The sequence below is a fragment of the Tenrec ecaudatus genome, chromosome 13, assembly GCF_050624435.1.
Source record: "Tenrec ecaudatus isolate mTenEca1 chromosome 13, mTenEca1.hap1, whole genome shotgun sequence".
NCBI lineage: Eukaryota > Metazoa > Chordata > Mammalia > Afrosoricida > Tenrecidae > Tenrec > Tenrec ecaudatus.
This window is the reverse complement of record NC_134542.1, coordinates 75,561,921-75,586,035: the sequence shown is the minus strand read 5'-3', so window position 1 is coordinate 75,586,035 and position 24,115 is coordinate 75,561,921. Positions and strand designations below refer to the sequence as shown.

The 24,115-nt window shown below is 40.9% G+C and overlaps 1 protein-coding gene across 1 annotated transcript; it reads right to left on the bottom strand.

Moving 5' to 3' along the window:
* Positions 1 to 2,225: 2,225 nt before the first annotated feature.
* Positions 2,226 to 5,297, bottom strand: FIGN (fidgetin, microtubule severing factor). The gene has a single exon (XM_075529407.1). The coding sequence runs from the start codon at positions 5,283 to 5,285 to the stop codon at positions 3,042 to 3,044; it is 2,244 nt and encodes a 747-aa protein (XP_075385522.1). The 5' UTR covers positions 5,286 to 5,297; the 3' UTR covers positions 2,226 to 3,041.
* Between the last annotated feature and the right edge of the window lie 18,818 nt (positions 5,298 to 24,115).

Sequence of the window (24,115 nt, the reverse complement as noted above, 5' to 3'; positions counted from 1 at the left end):
CCAACGGAGGCCAAGAGTAGAAAGCCCAATTCAGTTGTACTTCCAAGGGTATGGTATCCTAACCCTACCCCAAAGGCCAGAAAAGAGCTCATACATGCAGCCATGGAGCATCCAAGAATCATACTCACGACCACACAGAGCACTGTCTACTCAAAGGTCGGTCTTATCTCCCCCAATAGAGCTTCCTTTTTTTCAGCATGCCCAATTTCCTAAGAGATCAAATCCTAAAATTCATGAGGCTTGATGAAATGCACACATGACCTTAGCTTCTGAGGAAATGGATGGACTTGGGACCACTCCGATCTTAAAATAAATTTGAAGTCATATAACACCAAGAGCCAATATGTATGACTTGACTTTATCCTCCATTTTATGTGAGTGTAAAACACAACGATGCCGTCATCTATGGATTTTCCCAAGTTGTCTAAATAAGACTGGGTTTGTCAAGACTCGCCAGATGCCTTCAAGTGAACACGGCATGTTGGCGGATATGAAATGTAATGTCTAAAAGACAGAAAATAGGTCAGCACCCTGCAAAACTAAACTTGTTGGTGAGCTCAATATGGACCTACAAGTCAATAGGAATATGAGAAGACCTTTACAATAAGGGATGTGCAGGATAGACCAGAACACCCTCACAGAGTTGATTCACTTGGGAAAAGCAGAGGAGATACTTAAATATTGTTCTACTATGCTTAATAAAAGGCACAGCTTTTTAATGTTATTTTTCCTGTCTGAGCACAGTCTTATCAATAGAATTTCATAATAAATTAAATTCTGGTTCATTTGCTCTGTTTTTACTAGCATTAAAAAGGGGATGGAGTAATGATCAAGCATTGTAAAATTTCAGAAATATTACGAAATCCTTCATTAGCCGTCTCGATGTTAGCAGTTCGGAAAATCTGACACTGTAAATGGGATCAATAAAAAACATGAAGGGGAATCAAATAACAGCAAGGCCTTCCTTGGGGCATCTCATTGTATTTATTTAATTTCCAAAAAAACATACACATCGCTTCTTGGATACATAAAATGCCAGTGCTTTGCAACAGTTTTGTTACTGCATCTTTAAGCTTCAAAAGGTAAAATAAAAATAAAAAATTAAAAAAAATTAAAGAAGAAGAGGGGATAAACAAACAAGAAAATATACATTCAAAGAGTGAGGCTGTTCTGCTTAGGGGGGGCAGTGGCTTTGGGCAGCTACAGCCTACACGGTGATGGTCCAGAGGCACTGCTGAGAATCAGTCAGCTGCCAATGAAAACGCTGCACATAAAGCATTAAAGGACAGAAAGAAGCAGCTCATGGGAGCCAGAGAGGAGGGTGTGGAATTCAGCAAAATGCCACACTTGCCGCTTGGAGATGGGTGGAGAAGGGAGAAAGCATAAAGACAGATGATTCTGAAAAGTCTTAATGGGCGGAGATGGATGAAAACAAAGTGACATGTTTGGCAAGCTCTATTGCATGTGTGCGCGTCCACTCCCGATTTTCTACTTTCCTTTCCAATAGAAATGCAACAAAACTGAGGTAGACATGTATGTGGGAGCACTATAGCCCAGGAGATTTCAAAATGAGAAGCAAAATTGCACTAACAAGAGTGGCGTCAAAAAGAAAACGAAAGTGAGGAGACGGAGAGGTTCTTTTAGGATATGTAGAGATACGTGTATATATATACATAATATACACACGTATACACACACACACATATATATATGTATATATGCTGTTTTTATGATCTGGGTTTTGGTTGCTATCCTCTGCATTCTGTGAAGCAGTATGGCAAGCCTGTAGGCTAGAGTAGGGGCTAGAATGATACCGTTCCCAGCAGCTGTAAGAGAGCTTACACACGATCACCCCGCCCCCCAGTTGTAGGAGAGCTTACACACCATCACCCCCCCCACCACCGTGCTCCGGTCAAAGACAGTCGTAGTTTTCAGATACTGTGACTCTTCAGGATCCTACCAAGGTCTTGTGGCTGGCTGTCCCAGACACTAACACACACACTAAGTAAGTAGCTTTCCAGTAACCAGTGTACCTTTTAAAGAACATTTCACTTAGCTATCAGGGAGCAGTGTACCTAGAACTCCTGCGGTGATTGATATCACGGAATTCGCCTGCTCTGGTTAATTCCCCACCATCAGTAAAAGAACCTTTGTTTTAGTTTACTAGTCTTAATCTTTCCTCCCCCCCACCCCCTTTAAATTGTCAGTATTCAGTTGTATCACACGTCAGTAATTTTCCGGATACATTCAAAGTAATTTTTCCTTGCTATTTTCCAATTGTTGAGGTAAACATACATCTTAATATAAAGGAACAATGAAGCCTAGCCTATTTCTCTCAGCAGTACAGAGTGCGTTCAACACATTCCTTTGAGGTACTGTACAAATCACAATCGCTTTCCTGAGTTTTTGCAGACAAGAACACGAAAAGAAATGAACTGCAGAAATTAAGGTCCAGATTACCGTGACCCTGTGTTACCTGTTCTTAGCTGACTACTGAAGAACAGACAGGATTGAGGGATACTGTTGCTCTAAAAATGGCAAAAAAATCTGGTTTTCGGTCGTCACCCAACTGTTCATCTCTTTAGTCCAATAATGTTTGAAGTTAAAGCTCTTTATATTAGCACATGCCACCAATGTAATCGTGAGGCAAACAAAAACATAAAGCACCACTCCAGGCACTTGACAGCAACTAAATCTCGGGAACAGCAGAATGGAATCAACACGCGCGCGGTTCGTGTCCTTCGGAAATCAACACACTTGCACCGTGCTCCTTGGTGAGTGTTGTCTAGCTCGAACCGAATTCAGCGTCAACATATGCTTTCTGTCTGGGGCTTTCGAATCAGAAGCTTTCCTGTGATGCGCATTTCCTCCCAACGCTGCCCTGACTCTAAAAGAGGCAGCGTCATTGGCGTCTTCCCCAGTGCCCTTTGCGACTTAAACACTACTGGAAAAGGGGCTCTGTACCCTAGTAGCAGGTTTTTATGTGTGTGTGTGTGTGTGTGTGTGCCAACATTCATTACATTTTGTTTTTAAAGAACTGATCACTGACTGCAACCAAACATTTTGTTCCATTCCACATACATATCGAGCTCTTTTTGAGATATGCTAGGCTGAATCTTGCAGAAAGCATTTTCAAAGTCTTGATATGTAACCGGCCTCAGCGGACTGGGCATAATGGCTGACAGGTCTGTGGCTGGCATGGCATGGAGGGGGCCCACCGCTGCTTCCTGACACAAATGAGCCACATCGAGTCCAGAAAAGCCTTCCGTGCGCTGGACGAGCAGTGCAAACTCCTTGTCACTGAGACAGTAATTGTGCTGTGAGAGCAGTTGGGCTATTATCTGGTGCCTCGCTGTGCTGTCAGGAAGTGGGATTAAAAGTCGTTTCATGAAGTACCTCCGAAGAGATTCATCTATTTCTTCTGGTTTACTCGTGGCACAAATCACTACGATTTGGTCCTCGGCCGAAGTTAGTACACTGTCCAGTTGCATCAGGAACTCGGTTCTCATCCGACTGACTGGACTGTGCTCCTCACTCACCTGTGAGGAGAGAAGCATATCAATGTCACTAACGAAAATCACCGAGGGCTGGCGACACCTGGCCACGAGGAAGGAGGCGTGGATGATTTTCTCGGCTTCTCCTAACCACTTGGCCACTAGCCCGGAGCCAGCGATTTTGAAGAACGTGGCGCCCAGCTGACTAGCGATGCATCTGCCCAACAAAGTTTTGCCTGTTCCCCGAGGCCCGAATAAAAGGATGCTCCGAGGTAAGGCCGTCAGTCCACTGAATGTGTCTGACCTCAACACCGGCCACAAAACCTCCTCTTTAATGACAGCCTTTATCAGGTCGAGGCCGGCAATGTCGCTCCAGTCCACGGGAGGCCCTGGGGCGATAATCTCGTTGGTGACCAGGTCGATGAGGTGCGCGTCGGTGTTTTTCAGTTGCTCGTCCACAGAGTGGCTGGATGAGGTAGCTGCACGGAGCCCCGGGCCTGGCATCGGGTGCGGGAGGAGCTGCCTGTGGTCCTCCCCGTGTTCACTCATGACCGGCGACGTGTACTTTCCAAAGGATTCGCTGGATCTCGACCCCAGCGAATTCTTAGCAGTGCTGTAGGAAGGCGGGGTCAGAGCCCGACTGGACTGGCTGCTGAATTTCCTTTGCTGCTCGGAGGGCATTAGCTGCTTCGTTGGCTTAAATGCTAAGGATGATGCTTCAGCACTTCTGTCAAAGCCGTTCCCCCGATTTGTGTTGGAAATGCTGTTGTCGGGCATCCTGTACATGGGACTCTGTGTAGATCTCTGCTGGCCATAGCTGTAATTGCCGTAACTGGGATCCATATCGCCTTGCCCTGCCATGTAAAAGGCTTTCCTTTTGAGAGAGCTTGCTGAACTGTTGCTCAGGGCCGACGGTGCGATGGGTGTCAACCCGTGACCCTGGTAGGTGTAGCCAGGGACGGTGGTGGGGGGCAGAGGGGTGGGCGCGGGGATTCCTGAAGGCAGGTATGCTGAAGGGGGCGGGGGGGCGCCCCCAGGGCTGTACCCAGAGCCCACAGCAGTCTGAGGCGGGTAGCCAGCAGAGGGGTAGCTGTAGCTGGAGAGGTTCGAGGTCCCATTGTAGCCTGGGACCAAGGCCGGCGGCGGCGGGGGCGGCGGGGGCTGCAGGAGCCCAGAGCTGTGCAGAGGCGACGGGTGAGGGGACGGAAGTGCAGGTGCTGGCTGGCTGCTGTAAGTCGGATGCAAGTAGGAGCCGTTGTATCCGGGGGCATATTCCTGAGAAGGGAGCCCCGCGTGGAGGCTCGGTCCAGGGTGGCTCCCACAGGTGCTGCTGGAATAGCTCGGTTCCGTCAGGCTACTGGCCACCCCGGGAGAGCTCCCTATACTGGCAGAGACGTCTGCGGGCGGGAGGGCCGCCCCGACGCCCGCTTTGCTGGCACCGATGACATCGGGCACGCAGTTCATCGGATAAACGGCTTCGGAATTCAAGGAAGGCTGCCACGGTTCACTTTCATTTTTCCGACCGTTCATCAGCGCCGACGGGGCGTCGGAGTAGTTGCTCAGCACGGGCCGGTCCACGGGGCCTTCTAAGATGCCAGAATACTTCTCGGCATATTTCTTTAGCAGGTTGGATGCCGTCAGCGCAGAGATGTCGTCGTTGGCCCAGGCATACTGGTAGGTGCGCTGCAGATGCCCCCTGTAGGCTTCCACTTTGTGGGCAGGAGACCGAGTGGTTGAGGTGATGTCAAAGTGCTGTTCTGGCCACTGGGCGTGCTCCGGCGTCCACTGCATCTTCAAGCCTAAAGAGGTTTTTTTTGGGGGGGTAGGGGGGAAACAGTTCATTTACTTAGCTGTTCATCCAACGTATTCAAAGCTTTCCTCTCCCCGCCCCCCAATTCTTTTGTTACCTATTATTTTCCATTAATGTTTATCCCCGTGATAACCCATTTCCATAGTTTTTAATACTTGTTACCATCATCATACTCTTTCGAATGGATTACAGTTCTGCCCGGTCTAAAAAGTAAATAGGATTTAAAGGAGAACTCTGGAGAAGATCCAAAATTCTTCTGCTTTTAAAATAATAAGCCAATCTGTTTCCATTAAAAGGAACTCATCATACTATTTGCTAAGTGCATGCACACACACACACACACATATACAGTCCTGTCAAATTTTCATTTAATCACAGGCTCTTACAATAAAATATGCATACATTAAAAACACCTAGCCCATGACAACATTAACATGTATGATATCTAGCTATTCTGTCTCTACACATCATAGTTTCTGTTTTATATTTTAACCAATATAAAAATGAGTCACAGCTGACAGATCACATCTAGGATACCTCTCTTATTTGGTACTGAACACCTAGTTAGCACAGTATAATGCTCCCTGCACAGAACAATGTGACACAGACAGAGCAGGTCATTCCATAATCCAACTCTCATCTAAAGTGGTCCACAACAGTTTCAAATCTGCTTCGTGGAGTGCAGCAAAGCAATCTCCCAGGCAGCGCTCCACCGCTTTCATCACACAAAGCCTACAACTCGGTATGAATTACAACGGGCTCCTTTCTGCCTCTCAGTTCTGTTGTTGAGTCTCTGAGAGAAAAAAAAAAAAAACAAGCATCACTTGTCTGTCGGTCTTCCTGAGTTTGCCTCCATTCTCTTAGAATCCCCTTTCCCTTTACAGCCTCCAAGGTAGTAGGAAGGAGATATTTTATGTATACGTGTGTGTGTGTGTTTTTTGTGGATACACATATATACAAAGGAGCCTCAAAAAACTCAGGGGAAAATGAGATAGGAAGATAATGGAATTTTTCCTTGAACTCTATTTATACACATACACACAGACACGAGGAAGCTTCAAAAATCATGGAAAAATGGAATAGAAAGAATGGAATCTTTCCGTGAACTTTGTGAAGCCCTCTTGCATATGTATTATACATACACATATGTAATTATGTTTATGTGTGTATATGTAATTATATGTAAAGGAGGTCGAAAGGAAGGGAAAGATAAGGATGGAGGACTAATCTGTGTCCTAACTCCTCTCATTTTGATGGGAAGCAAAGTGTGGCATAAACTAAGAACGCTAGTAGCTAAGGAGAGGGTATGGTTAATTCTAGACTGGTTAAGGAGAGGGAATGGTTAATTCTAGACTGGTTAATTAAGGAGAGGGTATGGTTAATTCTAGACTGGTTAATTAAGGAGAAGGAATGGTTAATTCTAGACTGGTTAATTATGGAGAGAAAATGGTTAATTCTATCCTCTGCTAGACTCTGAATCCACTCTAACTACAAAACAGGAGCATTTTCTCGCTTTAAAGAAAATAATACCATCAGAATCTAAAAATCATTTGAATTTTAAAGTTTAAATAAGGCCATTTAGGAATGATTTTATTTCAGAGTTTAGGAAACTGAGGCCCATGAGAAGACTGAACACTTGCCGCCGAGATCTCACTCAGAAACATTTTAGAACTCACTTCTCCTATTTCCCAGAACGGATTCATCCTACTCTAATATGTGCTGGGTTCAAACACTAACTCTTCTGGTACAGCCAGACGAAGCAGGCCTCCTTCATCTCTTTGGTATTACCCAAAGTGAATTTTACACACTGTCCTGTGCCCGCTGGCCCAGATTCCATGATGAGGAGGAGGCCCATCTAAATGAAGCATCTGGGCTCCTTCTGACTCGCCAGTCTATTTTGACAGCTCCTGCTCCCTTCTCTTCTCCTCCCAGAAGCCCTTTAGCTCTTCCCTGCCTGACTCCGGCTTCTGACATGGCCAGATGAGACGCACTGAGCTAAACTGAGCACAGCACTCAGTTTGGTAACAGAATGGCATGTTGATTCCCTTCTGACTCCCTCTTCCTTGTTTGCAAAACCACTGCACCAGACACTGGAAGTTAATTAGCAGGATGATGCTGTGCTAATTGTGTTAATTTACAAGGTTTTAGTCAAAGAGAATCATGCCAGGGCTGGCACTGCTGTCATGCTTCCGACTTAATGATTAAGAAATACTGAAAACAAGGTGGGAAGGATTGCAGTAATTACACAATAAATGAATAAAGCAACAGGATTCATTTGCAAATATATTTTATTGCAGTTGTACTCATTTGCATTTGGATTTTTTTAAAAAAAGGAACCATGTAGATATTCATTTGCAAATCACCATCTCAGTTAAATTGTCTGAATACTACACAGTATAACTTAATCAAGCTTTATATATACATACATATACACATGCAAAATACTAGACTTTGCATATTTTGCATATACAATAGATTTCTGTTTTTTTCTCATAATCCAACCCTCTCCCCCAAATCATCATGTTTCTCTTGTTAAAATCTGTCTTTAAAAAATAATCTCACCCACTTGTGCAGGGTGTCGTAAAATCCTGATGGAAGTTCGGTTGTATTTTTTTCACTCAGAAAAACTCGGGTGGGTTCTAAGAAGAACTAAGTGAGAGTCTTAATTGTCTCACTTTCCCAATCATTGCTTTTGAAGGAGAGGAAAACACACCACAAAGTGGGTGAAATGACTGAAACCACACTTAAAGGGGGAAAGATGCAATTTTAATGAAGCAGCATTTCAGGAATCATACTTTCATTAAATTCAACTGGAAATTATTAAGAGCAAATCACCAGGAACCAATCGCAAGTAATCAGTATCTAATTTTTTCTAGTGTCATGGGATTCACTTCAAGCCTTATAAAAAGGAGAGAATATTAATGTGACTAAATGCAGAACTGTCTAAAAGACCTGCAAATTCACTAGCCCTGTAAATATTTCTAGGGAATTTCCATTAGGAATTTTTTTTTCTTTAAAGATGATCAACATACAGAGTTGGGAAAATCACACCACACAGATGCTAAGAATAGGGATTTAATCAGGTTGACATAGCAGAGACATGTGAATAACTGTCTCAAAACAAGATCTCAGGAAATAATTTAGAAGTCACAAGTCATGGACTTTAACACACACACACACACACACACACACACACTACCCTCCCTGTCCCCAACCCACAAGACTTAACGTTCAGTAGCTGAGCAAAGCCACTCTTGGCATTAGATAGTAGACATAAATAAATGACATGCTTTTTGAAAGTTCCTTTAAGAAATAGAAAGCTGCTTTAAATTTAGCATAATTATAAAAAAGGATTATCCTCCAACTTGGTTCTTGCCTTACAACTTTTTCTTGCAACTTACTCATCTAAGAAAATGTGCAAAAGTGATTTTAATAAAAATCCATGTAAAAGACAAGAAAGTACAGTTAAAAAAAACCAAGTTAACCATTTTCACTGGGTATTTCTGCCTAGTTTACCTCTAGCAAACCTAATGAAATTGCATATGATTTTTCTATTTCATCTGAAATTAAGCAAAGATCATATCCATCAAAATTATTTATTTGGCACAATTACTAGATATACCACTGCCTCTTTATTTTCAAGCTATTTTGGGACATGCTTGCCAAGATAATTGAAAGGTTATTTATTGATGCATACTAAATAACAATAACCTTAGCAGAGCTGCAAAAGGCAAGATTGAGCTTTGATTAAATAACCTTCAGGGAACAGAATTGTTCACACCCCCTGAAACATGAGCATCTATTCCAGGGCATTGAAATCATTAATGTCTTTTAAAAGCACAAGTTAATAGTTCACCCAAAGTTAGTTCTAACTATTATTATGTATTTGTTGAAGAAGCTAGTATTCAGGAGATGGACTCCGCGTTGGGAGCATAAAGAGCCTTTTCTTCAATTCCTTGATTTTGACACCAATTTGAAGTCATGCCAAGTTTGGATTTTGTTGTTGGTATTGTCCTGTTTATAGGGAGTAATCTTCCTGTTGTGAAATGGTTGGAAAAATACACAGAGACAAACTCTTTGAATTATATTAAAAAATCATGCTGCCTTTGATTATATTGTTATCCGTGAGTGAGAAGAAACACACATGTCACTCAACTTGGCCCCTGCATAATATGATAGGCTTTATAAACAGCTGCTCTGTGGGTTCCCTTTGGAGCATGAAGTGAAAACGTTCTGAAACAAAACAATTTTAATATTATTAGAAGCACGACTGCAGAACAATGATTCGTAGGAAAAGATCTTCAATAGATGCCATAAGAAATTCAGCAGACAGCGGAAGGTAAGAAAATGGATCCTAAAGAGAACCGAGGAATGGTTGCCAAACATCAATGACTACGTAGGACAAGGAGCCGGACATTCCTGATGCTGCTGGCACGTTTCACAATGCATGTGTTTGTTTTAACATATGTAGTTGAATAGACGATTGCTTTCCAAGCTAATCTGACAGAAGTGTCACATGGGAATGACAGTTCCTGTACTCAAAAGTTTGTGTATTTTGCTATTGTTTCGACTATTCTCTGAGGAATATATACACATGTATGTAAACACACACATACACACCTACGTCTACATTGTCCATAACATTTGACAGTTGGAGAGCATTTTCCATTTTCACCATTACTGACCATTCAAAACGGCACAGTTACTGACTGTTTGGCTCCCACCATTTTGCTCTCTAGTTCAACTGGGTCCAGAATCAAACAACTGAAATTCGGCCACAGCTTTAACACCGTGTTAAAGAAACGTGCACAGGAAAATGAAGAGCATCACAAGAACGTAGGAGGTGGGAGGAAACAGGCAGTGAAAGCCTAGGCCTTTCAGAATCAATTGTTAGCACACATTCCTGGAAATACTCATCTATGGCACTCACTACCCCCTCCCAACCCCATCACACACACAGGCTCTCGAACAGTTACTTCATCAGGTCTAAAAATGCTGCCCTCTTCTGCAAGGTTCCATAGGGTCATCCTGGCTGCCAGGGACTCGGCCTTCATTTGTAGGTTTTTTCAGACCTCCTTAGGGCAGGGACCTGAGGCAAACACCTGCAGGCACAATGGGCTCCCTTACTCTAGGACAGCTGCGTAGAACTCATACAGGCCTGAATGACAACATCACCTATTATATTCCTTTTGGCTATGAGATCAGAGTCTTTCATTATTATTGTTTTCTTAGTACTTGGGAAATTAATACACTATTTAGCAATATTCTCTTTAGGAAATAATCACTACTGGGATAAACACAGCAAAGTAATTACAATAGGTTACAGCTCCCTCAGTCTAAATAATACAACGGATTCATCATCTCCTGCCTCTGAAATGGGAAAACTAACTCATATTGCATTCAGATGTCAGGCGAGTGTCATAAATTCACTGGGGGAAAATCCGGCAAAGAAACTTCAGAGAGAGCGAGGACTACAGACCTCCAGGCACTAAAGACTGGCCCCACGCAATACTTGCTTCTCATTATTCTTCAAGGGGAACGATGAACAAATGAAATGTTTGAGCGAATTAAGCAGCCTTTCCCTCCTGTCTACCTACCCTCATAAACCAAGGGGCTACCACAGCAATTTCTAGAATGACTTGTACTGATCCATGGTCTGCAGTGCTCCTCCATCCACAGCTGATGAAATGAGCCTGAACATAGTACCCCAGTTCCAAGAGTAATTCTAAATGAACCAATGAGGAGAAGAGACACAAACATTACAGATGCTCTTGGATCTATTTCACCCAGTTGTCTTCAGTCCACCCACATTGGAAGTCCTTTATCAGTGGAAAATGATATCCTACTGTCTTCAAGGGGACTTCAACTCCTAATAATCCTATAGGGCAGAGTAGAAACACCTCTCAGGGTTTCCAGGGCTGTAAATCTCTAAGGAAGCAGACTACCACATCTTTCTTCCATGATGCAGAATTGATGAATTCAAGCTGACAATCTTTTAGTTGGTAGCAGAGCACTTTAATCACTGCACCACCAGGGCTCCTTGAGTTTGGGATATGTACACACCACCACCACCATAGAGTTTATGTAGACTTATTGGGAGCAGAAGAAGTTTAGAGTTTCCCAAACTATAAACCTTTACAGGGGCAGATTGTCTTAACTTTCTCTTGTAGAGTGGCTGGTGGATTTAAACTACTGGACTTGGAAATGATCTACAGGAACAAAACGAATCTTGCCACCAAATCCATTTTGACTCACAGCAACCTCAGACAGGGTTTCTAAGCCTTTGTAAATATTTATTGGGGTAGTCGGCCTCATCTTTCTCCCCAAAAGAGGCTGGTGGATTTGAACCAATGACCTTGCAGCCAGCAGTTCATTGCTCACACCATCAACAAACTGAGTGTTCTATGCTAAGAAATGTAATCAAGAGAATCAGTTTGTTTACAAGGTAATAGAACCTTCCCAGCATTCTTTCTTTTCCTAATTTCCCATTGTAAATGCTCTACAACCAGGCTCATTGATTTCACAGATTAAGTAACATACAAAATAACAGCCCAAACCGGACAGAGTCATGCTCAGCGTAGTGTCTGGTGTTCCAAGTACACTCTTTTATTGGTAGTCATTGTTATATTGTTTCGATAGTAAAGGATTGAAGGAAACATTTTTTAAAAACGGAGCTAGAATTTTATTTGGGGAGTGACGATCCCAAGCTTGAGGATCAGACCACTGGTACAGCCAGGCCATCACTTGCTTGCTCTATCTTGGCTCAATCACGTAAGCACATCTGACTCAGGTTTTTTCAGCTATAAAATGTAGACTGGAGGGAAGGGGGCTAAAACGAGGAACTGATACTAAGGGCGCAAGTAAAAAGAAAATGTTTTGAAAATGATGATGGCAAATGCATATCAAGCACATTTGTACAAATATGTACAAATATTTGTACATCCATTGGTAACAATCCATACATCAATTGTATCAAGCACATTTGTAGAAATATGTACAAAAGTGTGCAAATATGTATCAAGTACATTTGTGCAATTGATGTATGGATTGTTGGAAGAGCTGTAAGAGCCCCAATAAAATGATTTATTTAAAAAAAAAAAGTAGACTGTATCGACGTCCTCTACCTTAAAACCAAACTCAGTGCCAGGGAGTTGATTCTGACTTACCGTGCCCTGTGCCTTACGGGATTGTTATTAAGATTGCCTACAATAACAGCTTTCTTGAAACTACTTCCTTACTGTGAGCAACCACACACACATTTCTGGTTATTCTTTGGTTTTGAAAAGCCTGAGAGCTGCATTCGGAACAAAACAAAACAGACTAGGCAGATTGAAAAAAAAGTAAAATCACTCTCAGAATTTCTCAGTCAGTTTTCTTTCAACCTCAGGACAGCTCCTGGAAAGGAAAATTTCCCAATGATAATGTTGGTTATAAAAAAGGAACCAGAATTTTTTCAGACAAAGCCAAACACGAAACATGATCTTTTTCATCAAAAAGGTGTCAAGAACTCAAAGTGTAAGGCAAGCTGAAAGACCTTATGCTACCAGCATTCACTCCTGACTAGCAATGGTTGGCAGAAGCTGAGGCGCAGCAATCCCTTCTGAATATGTCTCACCCACTCTGCACTGTCCCTTGTGCCTCCAGCCCCTCTTCCATCGGCAATGCTTGTTAAGGTTCTGAGAATTGACAAGGAGGGACTCGATGACAGTGGAAGGACGCAACACACACTGAGAACAACATCAGTAGCAGTAACAGCAGCACCAATCACATCTCACAGACCTTTGGAAAAAATGACATCACTCCGATGCTTCAAACTCCATTGATTTTACAGAAGTACATTTCCTCAAAAAATAGCAAATACACCACTCTTAAGCTTTACGTTAAATATAGAGTCCCTTTAGAAGAAAAATCATCCTGAACACATTAATATGCATGTTAATAATGATTTTTTGGTTGACTCAGTGTCATTAGTACAAAGCGTAAATGGATGAATGTTAATCTTTTTCAAAAATTGGTCCCACGTTCCTGCCGTTTCAGTGTTCCTTCCTCTCTTCCGCTTTGTCAGACTTCTACTTTCTGAAGGTCGATCTTCATGAGTCCTCAATGCATCATCTCTGTGATTTGTTATTAATAGAACACTGCTATTATTTATGCAACTAACAGCGATGTTAAATGCATGAGCTTTAATACAACTTTGGGGGGCTTGCTTAACCTAATCCACCAGCATGCTTCGTATTTCTTACAGAGAGCCTTTGATGGGGTGGTATTGGGGTGAAAAGACAGATCTGGCTCTCTAAAGCATGAATTTGTGCATATGAAAATCCAATGTCCACTATTATAAACACCAGGACTTGGGCCAGGTTGGCATATGCCCTGTCCTTCAATTAAACTTGTGGGTAGCTTCTGATCTAAATTGGTTTCACTAAAATACATTACATTTTACTTACAGCAACAACATATTGACTCATCAGAATGTGACCAACTGTAAAGATGACTATTTTGCCAATCTTTCACACTGAGGTTGAAGCTTAGTATGCTCGGGTCTGACCGATCATCATTGTTAATATGCAAGCCATACAGAAGAGGATGGCTTGCATTTATGAGGATGGAAGCATAAGCACTTTTGCAAAGCAATTATACTGATGAAAGAAATATCACTTTTAGTCCACTGAACTTATATTCAATATATAACCAGGACAGGCAGCATATCACTCAAGGTAACGTAGTCTATCATGATCGTAATTTAAATAAGTACTTGTGCACGTGTGTGTGGTGGGGTGGCGGCCCCCAAAACTACCCTCACTGAGTCAGAGTAAATGAGTGAACATATAATTGTGCGCGTACAAAAGTCCACATCGTCTACATGCTATTTTTAGATTTATGGATGTTTTGGGGGAGGGTGATTTATAAAAGTTTCAATGTTCATAGATATGTTTGAAAAAAATCTAATCACATGTTAAAACCGGTGTCTAAAAGTCTGTGTCTATCTGACTCTATTTATAATGAAAAGATATACATTGATGTAAGGTATATAAACCCCAATCTTCGTTTGTAGTGTCAGATGTCATTAACTAGTGAAAGACAAGTGTCTGAGGTTGGAAGATAAGAAGACCCATGTTCCCAAGTTCAATGTTCATTTGTTTGTGCCGCCTCTCTGAATGACTTCCGATCCTTTAGCCTTAGTTCAAATAGCGCTTTGTAGTTCCTCTTGCCAGTTGTTACTTTCTGGCCTCTCATGCCATCTTTCTCCTACACATTTTCAATCCATTAGAGCCATCTCCCCTCCCCCACCTCCAGTGCTTTTTGATACACAAAGATCATCAGGACATACCACATCAGCCCACAGGGACTTTCAGGACTAATGAATATGTATGTTCTGTGTCACAGCAGCGCACTCCCCTTGTTCTGCAGGATCCACCCTCTTATGTGTGTAAATAACAGGTGAGCTGTAGCGGGCAGGGATAAACGGGGTTACCACAGCCTGAGAGCCCCACGCTCCATTCATGCTATCCGGCCCGTGTGATGCATTCCGACAGAGAAATCTAAATGCCAAAAGCAGTGTACGTTTTCTGAGCATTTTGACTCTTCATATTTAAAAGCGGCTCTGTAGAGATAACAATGACCCTAGGCCTAAAAGTCAGAGGGATTTCAACTGATGCTCCAGATGCTGTTTGCCGTATAAAATAAGGCTTCATTTCTTAACAAGCACAAACCAGGCAGGGTACCACTCTGGAGCGAGGACATGGTTGATGTAGACTTTCGGTCACAATGCTAAATACCATGTAAACCACAACACTATGGACATAGAGGTATTTGTGTGTGTTCCATTTCCAGTAGATAAAGGCAAAGATCTCTTCAGTTATACTTAAATGGAAAGATATTCCCTCTTGCCAAACAAATCAAGCTGACAAGAGTCAATGAAGAGATTCAGCATCTTTCAAGCTCCAGAACCTTGTGCAAAATGACACTTGCATTTACCCCCTTCTCCGTGCTCCTGCAAAACCTTCCTCTGAAAAGGCAGTTTACATAAAACAAGACAGGCAAGGAAAGATACTTGTTTAAGATTGAGGGCTGCCTCACATAATTCGACAAAGGGTTAAGGATGCCATTGCTACAGGAGCAGCCACATCTTGGACCGCTCTCCATAAGACAAGGCTAACGTGCGCAAAGCCCAGACAAAATTTGTTTCGGTTATTTATGCGTTTTTCTCTTTTTGGTAATTCGTGCATTAATTTTTAATGCAATAGCAAAATAGTATCTTGGACTTCGATAAAAATATTCTGTAGTCAGGTCTGGGTGACATAGTGCATTAATTCAGTGTCCTTCACTCCCGGGACCTGTGTATAATTTAGTTCAGCCTGAAGAAAATAACTTTGATCTGAAGGCAGTGGAAAAAACTACATATGAAATGAGTTTTGTTAGGTTTAGTGTTGTTTCTTCCATATAAGACGGCATATGAAGATAAACTGTTTTGGAATACAACCGATAGGGCGCAGGATTAACAGCACAGAGTTCTTACTAACAGTAGTTTCCTCACCTCTACATTCTTCTCACCATACCCCATTCTCCATCTGGTGAAATAAACCTGAGCACCACCGCTAATTGGTTTATTCTCATTTCCAGATAAAACGAACATTGCTAAAGTGCAATGGGAATGAGAAGCCAGTTCTTGGCACTGTTGGCTCTCCCACTTGTTAAAAGCAAATAATGAAACAGAAGCAGAAGAGAGGGTAGCAGCCTCGCACAAGGAAATGGCGTTTTCCCTCTTGGATGGGGTGCTCAGATACGGATTCCATGGAAAAATGCAACCCGAGGAGAGATTCCACATCGAGATGTTTTTTTTTTCCTGATACATCTTGATTGTCTTTTTTATGAAACTACTTAACTACACCACTTCATCGATTGGTATGAGAAACTGGTACCACTTCAGTGGAATTGAATAAAATGAATGATCCAGTTCTGTACGCTCCCCAAATTCTACTGCCATTGTGACAGTTATGACTCCTAAGCTCACCTTTAGCTGGTGGTAGGGACTGCCCACTTGGCGGGGAGCAGTATATGCTTACCCAGCAGCATCCCCAGGCCTCCAGTCTTTCAGGGTTCTCATCACAACCAGCACAGAATCCCCTTTATTTTGCTTACAGTTCTCCAGTGAAACCAACCCACTGCTCTCAGTGGGGAATGCGGTGCTTACTTCACCGCTCGCCTAGCAGTAACAATCACTACTGTTCTCCACGGGGCTTTTGGCAGACTTTAATGGACGGTCTACATTTTCCTAAACATTTTGATTTCTTACTGTTGATAACACTCTGTGTTTCAAATCGAATACATAAGTTCTACAGAGTTAATAGTGTTTGCTAGTAGTTTGATATATTTTGGGAATGGGAAAGTTTCTCTGTCCCCAGATAATTTTTCTTTAGGTAGGAAACCATTTGAGGGAAACGTATTTCTAAAGATGTTGGCTTTCATTACATATGCTTAATAAACCATTCTTCCTGGTAACCCTTCAAATTGTGTACTATCCTATTCACAGCATACAGTTCCTTAAACAACAACTAAGCCAAAAGGTATCCAGGGCTATGGAGTGAAAACTGGAAAGCAAAAGTGAAAAATGCAAATCTCGGTTCTTCGATGAATGTGTGTATCTCCTTACTTGAGGCGGGACTGGACAGAAAATACGGGAGAGAGTCACAGAAGAAAAGGAATTTAAAAATTCTCCTATTCTAAAAAGAAGTCATGCTTATCTAGCCATGTTGCTAATTGTCTCAGAATTTAAAGCGTATTCCAAACAATTACCACGCACTCATCATACTTTTATCCGACGGAAACGGCACTGACGGCTTTATCTAGGACACACTTGTTCTTTGTGGTTCAAGCCAAGTTTGTTTTTATTAATTTCATACATTACAACTCAAAATTTTATGTCTTTTCTCAAAATGCACCACGAACACACATTTTCTGGTTGTGTGCTTTTTTTGGGGGGGGCTGGGGAAGTGGTCTTGGTTTTATAGTCATAAGGTTTTCTTCAAAACGGAAACCTAGTAAAAGTTTCATTATACATTGATACATTTCCCCAATTAGTTGATTACAAATAAGAGAATATTAGAATTTTGGATGAAAATGTTAAAAACTCCCTGAAACACAAATAATTATTTTAAAATCTATACTAATTGGGTAACAGAGGGCCATGTCTCATTTGGCAATTTAGGATTATTAATGTTTTTTTAATATAGTGGGTTACTTAAAAATAGAATATACAATTCCATGGAATTAATGATGAATCACAGATCTAAAAGTACATGCCTGCACAGTGGAAGGGCATACCTAGAATTGGTCCTCTTTTAAGTAAATCTTTAAAAGCATCCAAATGCCTCAAAGAGTATTATAATTTCATTTAGATTTTACTTTCAGTCTTATTGGCCATTATAGTGATCACTTAAGCTAACTTGTAAAGATACTTCAGGTACACATCTTTTATTATGCCCTCCTTTTTCGTGCGTCTATATCCAACCATTGTTTTCATCTTCTACTTCGAAAATCACTTTATCCAGTTCAATGTCAAATGATATTATACTTTAAAACGAATCTATTCCAGAAAACACAGCATAAAAGAGTGAACTGTATCCTTGGCCATAGCATTACCATGTTCCAAGAGTGCCCAAATGACAGAAATGACAGCTTAATCACTGAAAGGCTTTTTACATTAACGCCGTGTTTTTCCTCTCTCCCTATTTGTGAAGTAATATTCAGGCATGATTTAATAGGTGGTTCGCTGTTAAATACAGCTATGTGATGCACATTTTTCCCCCTTTTGGTAATATCAAAATCAAGCTTAGGATATATTATTACACACAGAGGAAGCTCAGTTTCTTTAATTCATTCCCTCCCAATCTATGTATTAAGAAAAACGTCTGATAATTAACACACACTGTGTGACAGTCTCCTCCAGTCTTGTGATTTTAAGCAGCAGATCCACGGATAAAACATAATTGAAAGGGGAACCTGTTCATCTGGAGAATAACTCCACAAACCAATGGAAATGCCTCATTTTAAGTCTCCACCTGATTTCCAGCTTGATATTCCTAAGGAAAAGGGGTCGGGGCAGGGAAAACAAGGCAAACCAAAACAGCGAGAAGGACGGGTGACCTCATTTAGACGTATTAGCCCAGGCAGCCTTTGCGGTTTTAAAGCAAGCAAATACGACTTTGTGCACCCACGTTTCCAGTGTGTGAACTGGATGGTGCCTTGGCCCACCCGCTCTTCATTAGGGAACGGTGGAAAGAAAATATAGAGGTGGCTTTTTCTTCTTAAAACTCTGCAGTGTCTTGTAGCCAGATCCCAAAGCATCCAGGAAAGACATACATATATATATATATATATATTTTCTGCTAGACAAGCTGTCGTAATTGAAATGAAGTCTAATCAGACTCATTACTGTTTTCAGCAATTTGCACCACCAAAGATGCTTATTAGGTAACTGTGTTTAATAAACCACTCTTTAGAAAAATACCAGTAATGAGCTCTTAACAGCCAATCTTTAGCGTGAATGTAATGTGGAAAGTGTTCCTGGCGCTGAATAGATTTTCACATTTAGTCGTGTCATAATTAAGCTCCATGAATTGGTTGCTGTGATGTTAGATTTATTGCAATAATCTTTATTTTTTCCTGTTTTAAATATATTTGAGAATGCGGTATCTTCTATTAGAATTGAATTATATTCATTCTACAGCTAATTTTAGGTTAGTCCCATGATGGTTAAAAGAGTTTTCATCTGAAGATTTGTGAGCAAATAAACAAGGATTTAAAAATTGATAACTGATGCTACTTATCAAGCTTTCTTCAGTGGCCTCACCTTACCTCAGGGGAAAAAAAGGAAAAAGAAAAAGTCTTTCTGCCATCTGATTACATATGAAAAGTTATTCAAAGCTCTAAATATTATGCTTATTAACAAGAACAATGGCATTTGTATCACTAAGTTAAAGCACAACAGAAGATGAATATCTGAGGCCTTTTGTAATAGCAGATGTAAATAGCATTTTATTGTTTAATTAGATATTGTTTTTAAAGATAAAAATACCACTTTCCCCCTTGAAATATGTGCACTTCATTTTGTATCACTGTTTACTAAGCTGTTGGCATTAAAGGGTAATATTGCAGACATTTATTATTCATATGCACACAGGGTGGTCATGAGAGTTATTGATATGGGCACAAAAAAAGAAAAAAGAAAAAAAACACGCTCCAGGCCAGGAGTTATTTCCATTCAAAATAAAGTATCAATTTTGAATATAGGTGTCAAAATCTATCTATAACCAAAATCAAGACCAAGCACATGAAATATATCTGGAGAGTGCATGAATACAGTAGATCTTGAGGCTTAACTGTATGAATTATAATGACATCTAATTGAAAACTGCTTTTTGAGAACATCTAAATAAGATACAGGAAACTCTTGAACTTGTCCTCATGAAATGCCTCTCCAATGATAAGGTTAAAAATATTTGTTCATTGAAAACCACAACCCCCAACACGGCATAATAGGATATAAAATGAGATTCGAGACATCCTTAAACAGATCCACGAAGATAATCAATATATAAGAAAATATGAAAAATGGCAGGGCACCAAGACTTTATACCAATCCATGATAAAATGCTAAGAAAAACGCTGCTGTGGAAAGGCTGCTACTTTCAACAAATTTTCTAATTTTTGTAACAGAGAGCTTTATCTTTATTTCCCACTTTCTACACGAGTAGAGCTATGAGAACAGAGACTATCAAATGAAGGGCTTACAGCCTCTGATATGTGTGGGCCACATTCCTCTGTATCTACCATTCCCCTCTCTTTGTCAGTTTGGGGTGGGTTGTGTATTGCTGTAATTCTGGAAATCAAGCCACCTGGATTTCAAATAGCCCCAGGGTCATCCATGGCAAAGAAGTTGGCAGAGTTTGCACACGAAGGTAAACTTTATTTCAAGAGGAAGCATATACTCTAGAATTGACAGTATTGTAAAAGAAGCCCAAGTGTCATTAAAAGTATTATTTTTTTACAAAGGCTGAAAATCAATTGATATATTCCAACAAAATGATGAAACGATATAAGCACCTACTGATTTACATCATTAAATTCTGAAGACACTTACCTGGAAGAAAGTCTTATTTTTGCCCATTCCAAAGAAAGTTCACCCAACAGAAATGGAAATTACCTAACAATATCATGTACAAATAAAAAGTTCTGATGATAACTTAAAAATGATTGCAGTCCATTAATAGGGAACTTCCAGAAATTCAAACCAAATTTAGAAGAAGGCATGGAAGGAAAGCTATTATTGCTGATGTCAGATGGACCTTGTCTGAAAGTAGTGACTGGCACAATGAGATTTATTTGTGTTTTAATGACTGCACAATGCCATTCAACTGTGTGGATCTTCATTAATTATGGATAAGATTGTAAAGAATGGGAATTCCAGAATACTTCATTGTTTTCATGCAGCACATAGGCCAAGGTACTCATTTGCACAAAGCAAGGAGACAGTGCATGATTTAAAATTATGGAAGTTGTGTATGGGGTTGTATCCTTTCACAACACTTGATCCAATTTCCTGAGGACGTAGAGTGCATGAGAAGAACACGGCACCAGGGCTGGAAGGAGACGCATGAACAATCTGAGATACTGAAGAGGGTCAACGAGTTCAGCTTTCCATATGGATGATTCCTTAATATAAAGTAAACGAAAATGTTCTCAACTAGACAAATACGGTAAATGGAAAAAAAGATCAAAGGGATTTAATTTTTCCTGGATCCACAACCAACAATTATAGAAGCAGAAGCCAAAGAAATCAAAGAATGTATTGCACTGGGTAAATCTGCCAATCAAAGAACTACTTAAAGTGTGAAAAAGCAAATGTGTCTTTTTGAGGACTAAGGTTAACCTGAACCAGGACTTACAACTTTCAAATCACCTCGGATGTGTGTAAATTTGGTCAATGTAAAAAGGAAGACCAAAGAAGAATTCATGCCTCCGAATTATGATAGTGATGGAGAATACAGACTGTATCGTGGACCATCAGAAGAATGCACGAATCGGCCCTGGAAGAAGCACAGCAGAGTACTTCTTAGAACAAGGATTGTAAGACTTTATTTGATTCCTTTGGAGACACCAGGAAGCGGTAGTTCCTGAAGGAAGACATTACACTGGGTAAAAGAGTGGGCAAGTGAAGCGACAAAGGAAGACCTTCGAAAGACGGTTGGCACAGTGGCCGGCAGTGGGTCTGACACAGCCACTGACCATGAGCACACGCAGGGCTGGACCGTGCTGCGTTCTGGTGGACGTGCCGTCGTTTTGAGTAGGAATGACGAGTGCATCTAACAGCAACAACAGCAACTTCTCCGCATTACAAAACAGCAGGGGGAAATCACACTCATTTATTGTGGATTCTTATATGGCTTGGGATGAAATGTCTTCCTGTTCATTTATTTTTTAAACAGAATTAATATTCAGAACCACAAAACAAAAATGTGTGTGAAATGACTAGAAAATGTACGTCCTCCATGTTCACATGACTCACAGCTAGGCGATCAAGACAAATACACAAACACACGGTGGAAGGTCTCTTTCAATGCTTTTGGATTGCCTTCTTATATCTATAAATAACTTATGAATCAGATCATTTTAATGCAATAAAGAAGGTGTATTTTGTACACTTGATTTTATTACAAAAGCTAAGAAGCTCTAAGATATCAAATAACAGCAGTAATAATGATGACAAGAAAAATCATTCTTTTGGTGAAGTTTCAAAATAACTTCCTATAGTGATGAAACTTCATTTTAATAATAAATTTTAATCGGGAACTGAATATATAGTTAACAGATCTTCCACCCAGATCTAATCTCTGAGTTATAGAAGACTGGCAGAATTTTTATTGGTCTCTATTTCTAACTTGAGAAACACAAGCTCAAAAAGATGAAAAAACATATAAATAAGCTATTAATAAAAAGTCACTGCTGTCAGGACCTAAGGTGGCTTAGTGGCATATATGTTTGGCTGCTAATCTCAAGGTCTGAAGGTCAAAACCACCAGTCATTCTCAGGAGAGAGACTAAGCCTTCTCCTCTGGCAAAGGGTTAAGCCTCACAAGCGCATAGGGGAAGTTCTACCCTGTCCTGTAGGGCAGCTATCAGTTGGCATCTACTCAATGGCAGTGAGTTGGTTTGATCTGACCATCAAGTGGATCCAACTCAGAGCAACCCAATGTAAATCCAGTGTTGTGCATCTTTACAGCAGCAGATAGTCCCATCTTTCTCTCCTGGAGAGACTGCTGGGTCTGAAGTGATGCTCCTTTGATTGGAAGTCCAATACCTACCCTAGAATATTACCAGTACTCATTAGATCATAATAGAGAACACAAAAGTACATGGATATGTATTATCATGTAAATACGATGATGGGGCAAACGGGAATTGTATAATGGGGAGACATGTTAATCATGAAAGACTTTCTGGACAAGAGAATTACAACTTCACTTTGGGGTCAAGCCATGTGTCTAAAGGCACAGAAAATCCACAAACTTAATTGAGAATATAATTTTCAAAGACACGGGGGCTAATTCTTAAACTTTCAATGGCCCACAAAATCTAGCACCTGATTTACCAATCTTACCTCTTAACCACTTGCCACACTTCTGAAATACAAATTCTTAAAGCAAATAATGACAGTGTAAAATCTTATAACAAATAATAATAACTCTTTATGACCCTTCTTAGTTTTTTGTACTCCCACCAAACAACTCTTCCCTGATGGGTCTGGGTGAGAAGGTGGGAGAGGATGATGAGATGGATCAGTGGACCTCCCAGCTGACAAGGCAAGTGAAACTGCTATGGGGAAGGAGATTGGGCTATGCAATAGGGTGCTCAGGGGCACTTACTTGGGGGAGCTACCTTTGCTGACCCTGGGAGTTGGAATTGAGTGCTTGCAGGCTGGGACTTAGGATTTAGTGGCATGCTCTTTGAGTGTTCATTGGCAGCCCTAGAAGAGCTTTGTAACATTGCCTGGGCAGGGCAGAGGCCAAGTCAAATGTAGCTGAGGGCCAGAAAGAGACTTGCCAATGAACAGGATAGCGAAGAAACCAAACTGAACAACTGTATCCTGAGCATTCTTGAGCTGAATTTTAACCTCTAACTTCCCTAATAGACTCCATAAATTAGTGCATTGCATGTGAGTTCTGTGTTGCATGGAAATAAATTATAGAATCAATCTGAGAAGCATGGTAGATCGTTGGAGGGTGGGAACAAGTCTGACCTCTGCCTTGTAACCATCAGTCTCAGGATCCGGAGGAGGCCAGACCCAATGATGTCATTTCCATAGCATTCCATGAATTTTCATAAAATACAGACACACACACATACATGAACACACAGGCACATACAAAATAAAAGGAAACCTAAATGAAATTAATTTTATGTAGATTGTACCTTTTCCCATGTTTACTTTTTTCCCTCATCTCTTCCTTTGATTTGTGTATCTCTGAGTCTTGCTAATGTAAACATTTACAATTTTTTATTGCTAATGTATTGTTACTAGAAAACAAAAGAAATAAGATAGGCTAACTGAACTGCTTAATATCTGATAACATTATCCATAGAAGTACTACTTGAAAAGTTCTGCCCTATTCCACGATGCTCACCTTCCCGACACAATCGCTGAAGACAAATGGGTGCACAAGCAAATGTGGTGAAGAAAGCTGATGGTGCCTGGCTATCCAAAAGATATAGCATCTGGGGTCTTAAAGGCTTGAAGGTAAACAAATGGCTAT